This window comes from Talpa europaea (assembly GCF_964194135.1).
Source record: "Talpa europaea genome assembly, chromosome: 5".
In the NCBI taxonomy this organism is placed as follows: domain Eukaryota; kingdom Metazoa; phylum Chordata; class Mammalia; order Eulipotyphla; family Talpidae; genus Talpa; species Talpa europaea.
In genome coordinates, this window is record NC_140071.1 from 116,866,404 (window position 1) to 116,880,505 (window position 14,102).

The window sequence follows — 14,102 nt, forward strand, 5'->3', positions numbered from 1 at the left end:
TAAGAGTTGATCAAACAAGCAAAATTGAAAAGCGGATAAGAAGGTAGATTCCTAAAGGGTGGATTCCCTTTCTGTGTTTGAAACTGTTTCCGCTGGCACACGCTGACATTGGCCATTTCTCTGAAAACTGTTACTGCTTCAATTTGCCCAGGATCTTATATTTAATGTTCAGATTAATTTGGATCATCTGTGATCTAAGGGCCACACAGTGAATGGCTACCATTGTGAACAAGGAGTGCAGCACACCCAGCAACTTCTCCCCTCCAGTATGCAGCAGAATCTAAGGTGCAGACTCCCCCAAGCTGCAAACTTGGGAAACTTCCTGCTTCATCATTAGTAGATATTGGTTGTTATTGGTTGAATAGGAAGAAAATGGAAGATGGGGATGAGTTCAGTTAAGGATTGATTAGTTTTAAAGCAAAAATTAAAGGGAATAGAGTCATAATAATTAACTACCATTAAGATATTTTGAGTTAACTTGTTCATGTTAATTCACTGATTAAAATCCCCTAAATGACAACTGTCTGATTCTAGAGTCTGTACTCTTAACTACTAAGTCATGCTGTTTTTCAAAAAGTTTTCTCTAATGCAGTAGCTACAGTTTGTTTCCATCCCTTAGTCAGGGTCTAAAATCTCAAGCTGGCTTACAGGACAGAAAAGTCACCTTCTCTGTAGGCTGATATTACTTCTACATCTATTTCTCTTTCAAAATCACCCACCCCACCATTGAATTCTATAGAATTTAGCTTCAAATTTTAGGTGCACTCTTTCCATTTGTAGCCCACTTCTGCTGCCACCATCCATCAGCCAAGCCTCTAGAATTCCATAATCTGTTTCTGTGACTACAAATTAGGTCATATTAACTCTAGTGCCTGTATTAGTTAGGATTAGTCTGGAATATCCTCTAAACTGGTTCTCCCACTTTTCCTGTAGCACCTGAGATGAGGTTTTCCAAAGTATATCTGTTTTCCAGCACTTAACCATTTAAAAATGCAAACTTGTTCATGTTAATTCACTGATTAAAATCCCTGCTGACATTATCTTTGCTGCTTTTGCCTTGATCAATACAACTTGACCACAGATGCCTTAGATTATTATCTTCAATAAGGCCTTTGGTTATCTGCTTCAGGGCCTGTGTCTTCTACTAGAAACTCTTTCCCCCATGCTTTCCTTCATGTCTTCTCTTCCTTTATGCCTTTAAATAAATGCCACATCTTGGAAAGGTACTCCTTGACCAATGTATATTTTCATCAACTCTGTTACAATTACCCTGTTTTATTTTCTTCAAGACACTTCATAACAGCTGACATTATCTTAATTGCTTATTTGTTCATTTATCACTTATTTGTTCACTTATCAGTTGCTCCACCCCCAAAATATGATAGTTTTTTAAAAAGATTTATTTATTTATTTATTTATTTATTTATTTATTTATTTATTTATTTATTTATACAAGAACTGGGGTACAGGCCAGATTTGCAGGAGGGTGAGAGGATTCACCAGAGACAGAGCAGGGAGCAGAACAGGCAGATGGACCGAAAGCACCGGAAGCTCTACTGAGGGGAGCAGGGGGGTGAGGCAGGAGAGGTCTGCCTTGCCATGTGGATTCTCCCTGGCCAGCCGGGAATCGAACCTGCGCTGTGGAGGCTGCAGACAGCCCCACAGCACTATGCTCAACCTGCTGCGCCACTGGGGAGGCCCAAAATATGATGCTTTTTAGTATTTTTTCTGGGGCTATCTATCCTCACCAGCAAATGCCTCCAGGAGGCACCACCTGCAACAGTCTTTTGGCTTCATCCACCTGTTATATTTTCGCTTTCAGTTTTTATCACCATAAAATGGTAAATATTGGACAAACCCTCTCCATTGGCACAACTACAAGCAACAACATTATACAATACAATGGCATAGCATATAATTACAGCAAATACAGTTATAGCAGTTAAACAGATATCCAACATGGGTATACAGGTCAATAACATGAACATTTTTAAAAGAGAAAGATAAGGCCTTTGTGCAATGATGGAACCCTTGCCCTCCCCCCCCCCATTCCTCATTTGGAAACATCTGTCTTTTTTTTTCTTTTGCATTTTTTACATTTTTAGCCCTGCAGTGTTTACATGAATCCCCATCCTGTGCTGTAATAGACTTATTATTTTTTTATACTTTTACATCTTTTTCCTTTTTCATTTTTTTAAGGACATTTGTTCCAGTGGCTGTCCTCTTTGCAGTAAGCACATTGGCCACTTCTTAAAGGTTCTCTTGTTGTCCCTTCTCTATTTCTTCTGAATTCTGTTCTGGCTTTCATTTTAATAAACACTGTTGCAGGCTCAGGTCTTCTTTTTTTCTTCTCTTCCACTATACACTCTGAAGGCTATGTCCACTAATTGGGAAGTAGTGAATTCCACAGCCCCCATCAATTTTATTTAACTTTTTTTTTTATATCTGGAGGATGTTGTGGCATGAATACCAGCTTAACCATTCTAAGTTTCTCTGGGGCTTCAGGATCTAAATCTGTGTAAGAATTTTCCAAAAATTCTGAAGGATCTTCATTTGGCCTTTGCTAAACCTCTGTGACCTTACTGAGACTTTTCTGTTTTGGGATCCCTGGCCTGAGTCTTGCTAACACTTTTGGTAGTGTTTCAACATTTCCAAACCTCCATTATTAGGATCCCAATTAGGGGCTGCCAAAGGGACAGCTTCCTCTACTTCTGGGTTGCTTATATACTCTAAGCGATGATGACCGCCTTTGTCCCTTGCCTTTCCCATGACCAATCTCTGTTCATCCCATGTAAGCAGTGTGCTCAACATAGACTGTGTCTGCCCAAGTGGGTCAATGGGAGACAATAACAAACGTGAACAATTTCACCATTTTCTTTTAGGGTTTTGCCTATATGAAGGGACAGAATTTTTCTAATTCATGAGATCTGCAGGGGTAAAAGGACTATAAGACCAGTAACACCCAGTAAGCTAACCTCATTCATTTAAACTCCCTATTGGCAACTGGCAAAGGGGGAAACTGTCCTGTCCCAAAACTGTTTCCTTGACCATACTAAGCACCTCCTCTGGTATGGGAAGGAGAAATCATTTCAGTATTATTGCTGAAGGGCAGTGAAGCTTACAGAGCCCTTGCAGCCTCCTCAGGAGGGGCACCAGCCACGTGAAAGGGATTTTGCGTGGGCGGGTTTAAGGTTGCCACCATGAGGCAGTTCTCCTCTTCCTGTGCCTCTTTATTACCACTATCAGGTAAAGGAGATGACTGAGTCCCTGTTCTCTGTGCCATCAAATGGGCATCTTCTTTTTTTTTTTGAATCTGATTTCTGGAGGACTGTCTCTACCCTCTCCTCTAATTTTTGTATCTGATCTTGCAGTTTTTCAAAAGAGCATTCAACTTTTAAATAGGCTTCTTCCTTTTCTGAATCTGACTTCTGGAGAGTTACTTTTACTTTTATCTGCCCTTTCAGTTTTTCAAAAGAAAGTTTAACCTTTAACTGATTCTCCAAATCTGATTTTTGGAGGACTACCTCCAATTTCTGTATCTACCCTTGCAATTTTTCAAAAGAATGCTCTACCTTTAAGTGGTTTTCTAATTCTGATTTTTGGAGAGCACCCAGTATGCGCTCTTGCGATTTCTGTATCTGCTCCTGCGGTTTTTGCATAGAATTTTCACTTCCTTTTTGACCAAAACAGTATGCATACCAACATAACCAAGAGGACTACAATAAGACAAATCCAAGATTTGTGTGCAGATTTCCACTATATGCTCATATAATCCCCAGCAATAAAGACATTAACTTGTGGATACCAACTTTACAAAATTTCTCAACTCAAAACTCATGATTGAAAAAGTAGAAGCACCAGTGGGTGGAGAAGCAGAACCACCCAAACTGATGGTTGAACTCTTGACTAGTACTCAAGAAATTTTTTTTTTCCAAATCAATTACTGCCAGATGTCTTGCAATTGCTCTGTGCTTTAAGGTGACAAGGTGAGGACCCTTAGGCTGGTCAACCACGAATGCCCCTTTCTGGCTCGCCAACTGAGACAGGGCAGCACGGGGCACTAAAACTGGCCAAGGAATATTTAGGGTACACTTATAACAAAGTATTGTTCGTTGTTTATCAAGAATTCCTTACTTAACTGCGCATCCTCTGTTTTTACTTGATGGTGTTTATTTGGCAATGGGGATGAAAACAGCATCTTTTATGGCAATCTATATTTAGAACTTTGTGTAAACCTTCAAAGTTCTTAAAAGAAGCATCAAACCTCCAGGATGCCCCCCAAATATGGACGAGAGCAAAGTTCAATAGCACTCTGAACAAAATTACGAACTGCTTTGAGTGATGCACAAAGTTGCCTTCACATAACAACACAGGGAGGTTGAAGCAACCTCACCGCCAGGAGGAAAAGAACTCCCCCTAGCAACCGTGAAAGCGTGCGTGCGTCTGGCTCTGCGCAAGCGCACTAGAGTTCCTGACGCTCCAAGCAGGGTCCCCGTCGCCCGGGAGAGTCACGTGGGCGCGCCAACGCAAAAGGGAAGCGACGCCACGATGTCACGTGACCGACGCCCAGGCTTTGCACAGGATGGAGCCGGAAGAGGCGACGCCCTTGTGGCGGCTGCAAAAGCTTTCTGTGGAGCTAAGCCCGCAGGTGAGGAGGGCGCTGGAGTTGGCAGCGCGGATCCGGGACTCCCGGGCGGCCCGGTTCACGGGTCAGGCCGGTTCTTGTCTAGACTCCTCCCGACCCGCTCGGGCAGCCCTGGAAGGAAGGGGAAAGGGGCGTGATTTCGCTTGGGTAGCTCTTTGTTTATCCTAAAAAGCCGAGGGGAGTGAGGTTTGGGGGCGCCCCCCGTCTCCACGCTTGGACTTGAGGTTGCAGCTCCAGCGTCTTTGCGCCCGGGCTCGCGCCCGGACCTGGCCTGTCACCGCCCCTGGTACCTAGTGACCGTGGGCTGGGTAGTGGAGTCGCCTAGAAGTCTTTGAAAGCGTATGAATTGGAGTCGCAAGCAGTAGTTTGCAGCCTCTTAGTTTCTTTCATTCATTCATCCATCACCACGCTCCTTATGCACTGGGCACTGTGTTAGGTGCTGGGGCATACATACTACGGTGAGCTAGAGAACTGACCCTGCCCCTGGAGGGCACAGGAAAAAAGTTTGGAAGGTGCTTGATAAATTGGGCTACTTAATTTTAGCTTGGCCCGAAGTGGGCTTTAGCTCAGGAGGTGACATACATGTTGACATCTGGAGTCTAAGAAAGAACTTTGCTTGTGAGTATCTGGAAAAAGCAGCTTCTTTCATTCTTTCAGCCAGCTTTTCTTTGAAGACTGCCAGATGCTGTGCCCAGCCCTCTAATAGGGTGGGACACCCTATACTTTGGTGGAGCTTGCGATCTAACAAGGAAACCAAACTGAGTTATCCAGTAATGAGCTTGTTGGGAGGAAAAGCAACCCAATATTTGAAAGGGCAAGGGGAGACTTTGTAGAGGGGTAGCATCTAAATGTCTAGGTTGAGAGCTAAAGGATAAGTAGGAACCAGACAGACCGCAGGAGAATGAATGTTTCTAGCAGAGGAATAGGAGCCACAGAGGCCGGAAGAAGCCAGCCAGCCCCTGGGGACGTTGAGGGCCTGTTGTAGCATCAGGTCCTCAAGCAAGGAGACTGACACTGGACAAGTGAGCAAGAGTTAAGCGGCTGGAGCCTTTATATGCCATGCTTGTGTATTTAACCCTAATACCAAAGGCGCCAACAGTTTGTTTTTGGCAGGAGCAAAATTTTAATGAGTTTGAAAGATTAAATGTGGAGACACATATTCACTGTGAAAGGAAGAAAACCCAGTGCTTATTGAAAGAGGATCTGCAGAAAAGTGTGGATTTCTTCTTCTTCTTTTTTTTTTTTTTTTGGCTCCTTAAATTTTAAAGCAGAAGAACCCCAAAACTTAGTGTCCTAGTATTAGACCTGAAAGAAATTTGCCTACTCTTAAAAGAAAGCAATATATGCAAAATTGAGCTTCAGTATTAGCTTTGGAAGCTGTGGTTTTGTTTGCCTTCAGATTTCAAACTACTAACACAGTGATTATGTTTTTTTCTTAGCTCCGCTGCTCCCCAGCAGTTCAGACTTAATTCATTAAGCTTTCCTTGAAAACAGCTTCTCAACTAAAAATCTTGCCTCTGGTCTTTTTTGTTGTTGTTGTTCTGAGCTTCTTCAGGTAATTTTGTTTTATATTGATAGGTAAGAATTGTGGTTCAAGGTGTTTGTTGAGAGAAGGAATCCAATAATGTGTTCTTCCGAGAAATTTCAGCTTCATTTTCAGGCCACCCAATAAAGCAAATAACATGTTAAAGCAAGTCACACATTTTTTTTGTTTCCTCGTTCATAAAAATTTATGTTTATACTGTAGTCTGTTGAGTATGCAGTAGCATTATGTCTAAAAACACAGTGCACATACCTTGGTTCTTTATTGACAATTGAAAAATCTACAATAAAAGACTTTGGTTTTTAGCATAAATAAAATGTCCAAGGAATTGCAATGTGAAATTTTTATACTCTACCTTCCTTTTCGGAATATTGGAAATGCAACATTGTATTTATAAGTTAATTTTAGCTTTTGAGGGTAAACAAAATTGTAGAAGTTCTGGGTTTTTTTTTAAGCTCTAACTTTTTAACTTATAAGAATAATATGAAAAATAGTTACATTTCAACCTTAGCAGATCTTGTAGATAACATGAACTTCTCCCAACAGCATTTGGTTGTTATAAAATCTGTTTTATAATTTTACTTATAATTATTTTCTTTTTTTCCTAGCTTCTTCACAAAATAATTGATGGCATTTGTGGCCGAGCATATCCTCTCTACCAGGATTATCACAGCATTTGGGATTCAACAGAATGGAAGCATGTTCTAGATGATATTACCAAATTTTTCAAATATGTAGTTGGTAAAAATTTGACTGATGAAGAGGTAACTTCACTCCAAATTGGTATACTATAAAGTGAAAAATAAATGATTAATATTGAGTTTTTTATTAACTTGGTCTTTAGAATATTATGTAATATAAGGACCATCATAATAAGTACATGTTTTATAACAATATAAACCTCATAATTATGAATAAGTGGAAGTTCTGGGTCTTTGTAGTTTTATTTTTGGTTCCTTATGTCTTTTATTTATTTTTATTTATTTATTTAATTTTTTTTTTTTTTTTTTGTGGGACCCTCACCGGCGGCCGGGAAACCAACTGGTGCTGCAGAGGCTGCGGGCAGCCTTGCAGCCTAGCACTCAACTGCTGTGCCACCAGGGGAGGCCCTGCTTATGTTTTTTAAATTGTGAAATATTTAAATAGAAGAAAGCAGAGAAAGTTATATAACTGATGCTGACTTGAATTGATTTTTGAATATTATACTAACTTTTTTTATGTACCTCTTAATTTGATTTGCCAATATTTTGTATAGGATTTTTACATCTGTGTTTGAATGATTTGAACCTGTTAGTTTTTCTTTCCTATAATGAAATTGTAGGGTGTCAAATTTTGTTTTGATCTCAAAATTTATCATAAGTATGTGTTTCTTTTCCTAAGTTTTCTGACAGTTTATGCAAGGTTGATCTTATTCCTTTTAAAGTTTATATGAAGAGTGTAGCTAGGCATTTGCATTTTAAACAGAAAGACCTTTTATTTTCTAACCATTTGTTTTTGTTTTTATAGATACTCCAGCAGCTGAATCAGTTGAATTCATTTCATCAAGAAACTATCATGAAATGCTTAAGAAGTAGGAAAGATGAAATCAAGCAAACTCTGTTAGATGAAATAGTTGATATATCTTCTGCACAGCTACGGGATTTTGACTGGCAGTTAAAGGTGAAAATCTGCTTATGAGCGTGAATTTTTTTATCTTGTTTTTTTTTTAATTGAAAGAAGAAATAAATTTTTATAATATATGTCTAAAATTTCTGTTAGAGAATATGTTATCTTCATGAAAGTATCAAAAATAAAGTTATATCTCTTGCATTAACTTGGACATTAAATACACTGTAAACAGCCAAATCATTACATTGATGTATAACAACATTATATTAATCATATATTTATTTAATTAGAGCTGTAAATCATTAAATATTATATAGTGGAACAGTATATATTCAGTATTTATTTTTGTCTACAACTTTCTAGACCTTATTGTCTTCCTTATTGTCTTCCTAAGATTGGTAAATATGATTCTACTGCCAAGGGGGGAGAAATCTATAATGTGCTTTTAAAAGACCATTTAAACATTTTGAGAAGAGTCATGATTAGTGGGGCTCTTAACAATTTTAGACCAACTTTTTATCCTTTATAGCATGAAACAAATATGTTGTGTTTCTTGACTTAAGATTGAACCTAGGTAACATGTTTCATGTTATCTTTGTTGATAAAGTAGAAATATGAAAAAAATAGCAGTTAGGTGGATTCATAACTAGATAAATAACCAAAAAAACAGGGCTTCCCTGGTGGCACAAGGTGTTAAGTGTCATCACTATTAAGCTTTTGGCAGCCACTGCAGCATGAGTTCAATCCTGGGCCAGGAAGCTAACCCACATGGCACAGCAGACCTCTCCTGTCTTGCCTGCGACTCCCCTTAGCAGTATATTTCAGTAGATCCACCTGTTCTGCTCCTCACTCTGTCTATGGTGAATCCTCTTACTACAACCCCCACTCCCGTTCCTGTGGACTACACCCCAGTTCTTGTATGCATAAATAAATAAAATAAACCTTTTAAAAAGTCTTTTTAGTTAATTTAGTTTAATCCTTTTAGTTCTGGCTGCATAATTTAAGAGATACCTAAATAATTTGATTCCATCCAGATAAGAATGACTAGGAACTCAAAATTATGGCACCTGAAGTTGCTTGGAAACACTTGAGACAATGACCATGTAACCAGAATGGCAAAATACTTTATAAAGGTACAACAGTTATCTTTAAAGAACTGAAAATCTTATGGATGAGAGAGTAGGTATGTGCTCTGGTTTTCAGAAGATAAAGACAAAGGGCCAAAGTATGATTTGCAATAAGTTGGGTTTGAATTCAGCCTAGAGAAGAACTTTTTAGCAACTATAAGTATTTGAAAATCATTTTAACTCCTTGTTGCAGTGGTACGTTCATCATTGGTGATATTCCAACACAAACTGTGTAACCACTTTTTGGAAATACTGAGAATTATCAGTAACGTAGACAGCCTTTGGTACTTTCATACCTTCAATGTTATGAGTCCTATTTTGGGGGAGAGAAAATGGAGGAGCTATTTGAGTATTAGATTCTATAGTGAATATACCACAAGGGAGATCCTTTGAGATTGGTTGGTAGGTAAGAAGACCCTTACCATTTACCCAAGTAAATTTTTGCAAGTGGTAGCACACAGAGATTCAGTTATTTTGGGATTTTCTGACTCAGATTCAAGGTAAATTGAATTTCCCTTTGCTGCCTGCCAAATGAAATTATGGTGCTTGTTTCAAAAAATACAGTATCATAAATACTTGGTTCTTCCTTTTCCTCCAGGATACTCTCTTTAGACAGAAAATAGGAAGCGAGGTAAATGTGTTGAATGTTTTTGATGAATGACTCTAATCGAAGGTGGTATCTTGATTAACATATTAATAGTTTAGTGGCAAGTTAGCTGATCTTGACTTAAACTTAATTTAATTTCCATGAATTTCCCTGTGTTTCTAGTTTTATCTTAGTGTATAAACTAATTCTCTTTGTGTCTTATATTTCTTAAGAAGTCTCTGTTTCTTGCTGCATTAATCCACTTCAGTACTTTCCAACTGTCACTTTGCTCTGGATTTCTGCTTCTGCCACAAATTGCTGTTTGTCTTTTTCCCTAACCTACTTTCTCACTTTCATTCACTCTCCTTTTTCATACTTTTCTTCAAATACTATGGATTAAGCATGGATTTAATTTATTTCTTTTTAAAGATTTATTTTTATTTATGCATACAAGAATTGAGGTGTAGGTTAGAGTTGTGTGGGGAGTGAGAGGATTCACCAAAGACGGTGGGAAGCAGAACAGGCTAATCTACTGAAACACACTGCTCAAGGGAGCAGTGGGTGAGACAGGAGAGGGCTGCTGCACCATATGTGGGTTAGCTCCCTGGCTGGGGATTGAACTTGTGCTTTAGTGGTTTGTGATAGCTTGATAACTCTGAGACTTAACCCTTGTGCCACCAGGGAGGCCCCTGGATTTAATTACTTTAACCTTTCTCTGTACTTGATAGCAAACAGGTGTACTTCTTTTTAAAAATGTATTATTAATGAGTTCTGATGCATATTTAATATACTCTTAACAATTTACTATTAAACTTTTTTCCTAATTTTAAACAGTTTGCAATTTCAAGTGACAAAATTGCTGCACTACAAATGCCACTTTTAAACCTTCATCTAGATGTAAAAGAAAATGATGACGTCAAATCATATTCTGTTGAAATGAACAAAGAAGAGCTGCAGAATCTAATAAGTTCCTTGGAAGCAGCTAATAAGGTAGTTTAATTTTGTCATATGGTTTTAAATTTTAAGTGATACCCTTAGGTCAATAAAAGAAAAACTCATAATTTATTTTTAATATTCTTTTGTTTCTGATATATTAAGCACAGAAATACTTTTTTATATATTTTTCATATCTAGTTTTAAGTATTAAATTAGTTATAACTTGTAATTTTAGTTGCTTAGTTTTGAGCATTTGTTTTTTAAGTAGTGTTTCCTTTTTTGAAAGGTTAAAAGTGCAGTTGTAGCTAGATTGTTTTGCCCTAGTGCTTATTAATGATGATAATAAGTTTTCAACCTAGGACTGTAAAATTAGTTGATTCTGAAGAGTTTTGGTTAAAAATAGTTATGATCTTAGAGAAAAGAGATTTTTACCTAACTGGGCAGATAATATAAAGTTGCTTTTATAATCCTCTTAAATATGGGATATTAAATATGACTTGTGGTTATTACAACAAAATCAGATTGCCACCAGATAGAATTTATGAATGGATAAAAACTGCATAAAGCAATGGTCATGTAATAGTAACTTTAGTGTTTAATGAGAAAAATAATATTTTGATATAGAATAAAGGTAATTATCTTTGTATATGTACATTCCTTTCTTTATTGCTCAATATTTTTTCTAGTGAGCTAAAGTCAGTTATTCTTACCAGACTCTTGCCATTAACCAGTCTGCTTAGCTCTCTACCTTTTAAAAATCCTGTTGTACTTCAGTTTCCCTTCATCCTCTGCACTCAGCCATTTCCAAGCCTTGATAACTGGTCCACATGCCCAGTCACCAGGCTGGTATCTTGGTTTCAGTCTTTGCATATGACTAAATGTCTGAAATGGGGTGTGGTAGATATTAGTATAAATGTTAAGGAATTCTGAAGCATAAATCATGCAGGCACACACCATTAATTGCTGTGCTTGGTATCAATTCTTCATGCTCTCTTTCATTTAGGCATCATTCTGGTATAATCTGTTCTCCCTTTTTGTGTTTTAAGGTGGTCCTACAGTTGAAATAACTGGAAATTATGAATATCAACACAGTCAGATTCCACTGCTGCAACTGAATGCAAAAGGAAACTGTGTTGTCTGAGAACTGGGGGTATACTTTTATACCAAGCTGAGAAAGCAGCACTGAGATTACAAAGATTAAACTTACCTGCTTCTCTAGGAACCGGTAATTACATGGTTGACAGTAACTGCAAGATGAAAGCTAAAAAAGCTATAATAGCAGGTTATATTTTCATAATGAATTTCGCCTCATTTGTTAAGTATTTCAGAAATGTTTATAGATAAACAGTTTTATTAAAAGCTAAAAATAGGCTTTAAAGTAATGTAATCATGCAGAGCACAAATATACGTAAAGAGAGTATGTGAGTAGCAAGGATGTGTATTGTGGATATATGTGATTAATTTGTGATAATTAAAAATAACTTAAAGAATATATAAGCTGCATATATATCTCAGGAGATTCTAAATCTTAATCTTATATTTCAAAGGAAAGATTATAAAATATAAAATTTCTTAGAGAAAGAGCTCTTCAGACAAGAACAAGAAGAAAATTTGTGTGAAGAATTTTGAGTTTAGAATTGTAGAAATGAAAATTTTACATTGGAAACAGGAAAAATGAAAATAACACTGTTTTTTCTGCCTTTCTGTGTCTGACTGGGTGAATATACTGTGGCAAAAAAGAATAGATGCCATTGTACAGTGTGTATTGCTATTCAAATATCAGCTAAGACTATATGTAGGTCCACTTTTGTTATAAACTCTTAATATTGAATGTAACAATTTTGGATGTTAACAACTTCACTTTGGGAAAAAGCCATTTTTAATTTCAGTTAACTAAAATCAAGCATTCTTAACAAATAAAAAATGTTATTTCACTTTCAATGTTGTTTCATTTTAGATGACTTTCCACAGAACACAATAACATAATTAATTGGAACCTGCTCCTTTACAAACCATAGCTCACTAGCCATGAGACTATTATTTGACTAGCTAGAGCAATAACACTATTCTAATTATAAAGATGAAGATAGAGGGTGATCTAGGTGATGCTCCTCAGTATGTGTCTGTAGACTAATGCTTGTTTATGACTTTTTTTGAGGTTGGTGATTATGCTAAAATGTTATATACTGAGATTTTTTTTAAAAGATTTATTTTATTTGTGCATACAAGAGCTGGGTGTAGGCCAAAGGTGTGGGGGTGAGAGGATTCACAGAACAGGCAGATCTACTGAGATACACTGCTGAGGGTTGCAGCGGGCGAGACAGGAGAGGTCTGCTTCATCATGTGGCGCTCCCTGGCCAGGAATTGAACTTGTGCTGCAGTGTCTATGGACAGCTTCATGGTGCTGAGACTTAACCCCTTGCACCACCAGGGAGGCACAGTATACTGAGATATTTTGCTTATGAAAGATACCAGCTGAGCTAGTGTGCTTAGTGAGGTAGTTACCTTCTTGTGCGAGTCTTCTGTGTCATGGACAAGTGGCAGTTGGCAGACCAGCAATTTAAATAATACCCAGCTCATGAGGTTCCTGCAGAATTTTGTCCCTCTGCGCAGCACTTCCTTGGAAAAGCAAATATTCTTACTCTGCTCATTTACCTTCACCACATGTTGTTACTCCATCAGCATATTCAATTCCTTTTTTGAAATCTGGTATACTATAAATAGCATATACATAAAGTTCGCATATTTAAATCTGATAAATTGTTACTTTCACACCTCCGAAAAGCACCACCTCAATTAAGATGGTTATTATATTAATATAGTATCACGCTGGAAAGTATCCTTGTTCCTTTGTTATCCCTGCTTCTGTGCCCTGTTCCCCTCACCCCCCCAAGTAGCTAATGATCTTCTTGCCTATAGATTAGTTCACATTTTCCAAAGTTTAATAGAAATGGAGTATATAATATGCATTCTTTTTGTGTGAGAATTGATTCCTTAAAGCATTATTTTGAGCTTCATCTGTGTCATTACATATATCAGTGGTTCATTCCTTTTTTTGCTAGAACCCTTCTGTTGTAGAGTTTTGTCATATTTGTTTATTCACTTGTTAATGGGTATTTTGGCTTTTAAAATTTTTACTTATCAAGATATACACGCTGCTGTGAAGTGTATAGATATGTATACATGCCTTTGTATGGACATAAATTTTTTTGGAGTAAATGCTTAGGAGGGAAGTGACTGGATCTTATGGTAGGTTTATGTTTATCTTTTCAATAACCTGCCAAACATTTTGCCAAAGTGATTCTACCATTTTGCATGCCTACCAGAGTCTTATGAACTTCCCACTCCCTATCTGGCACTTTTTAATTTCAGAAAATAGGTGTGTAGTTCGAATTTCATTGTGGTTCGAATAATATTCATTTTCCAAATGACTAATGGTGTGGAGCATCTTATCACCTTTGTATTTGCCATCTGTATGTTTTTGGTGAAGTGTCCAAATCTGTTGCTCATTTCTTAGTTGGACTCTGCTTATTACTGAATTTTGAGAGTTGGAGATGTAGTCTGATTACAAATCTTTTTCAGATACATGCCTTGTAAATGTCTTTGACCAATTTATGGTTAGCTTGTCTTTTTTTTTCCCTCCTGTAAATAGACTTT

At 37.4% G+C, this 14,102-nt stretch overlaps 1 protein-coding gene across 3 annotated transcripts; it reads left to right on the forward strand.

Annotated features, from left to right (window-relative positions):
- Positions 1–4,582: 4,582 nt before the first annotated feature.
- COMMD8 (COMM domain containing 8) lies at positions 4,583–10,508 on the forward strand (the record flags this gene model as incomplete). Of its 3 annotated transcripts, none has more annotated exons than XM_084233305.1 (4): positions 4,583–4,648; positions 6,797–6,952; positions 7,695–7,847; positions 10,344–10,508. In XM_084233305.1, the coding sequence occupies 4 exons, from the start codon at positions 4,583–4,585 to the stop codon at positions 10,506–10,508; spliced, it is 540 nt and encodes a 179-aa protein (XP_084089431.1). The 3 variants fall into 3 exon arrangements, with proteins under 3 accessions (XP_084089431.1, XP_084089432.1, XP_084089433.1); XM_084233306.1 differs by having other exon boundaries at positions 7,695–7,841; XM_084233307.1 differs by lacking the exon at positions 6,797–6,952.
- Positions 10,509–14,102: the final 3,594 nt, after the last annotated feature.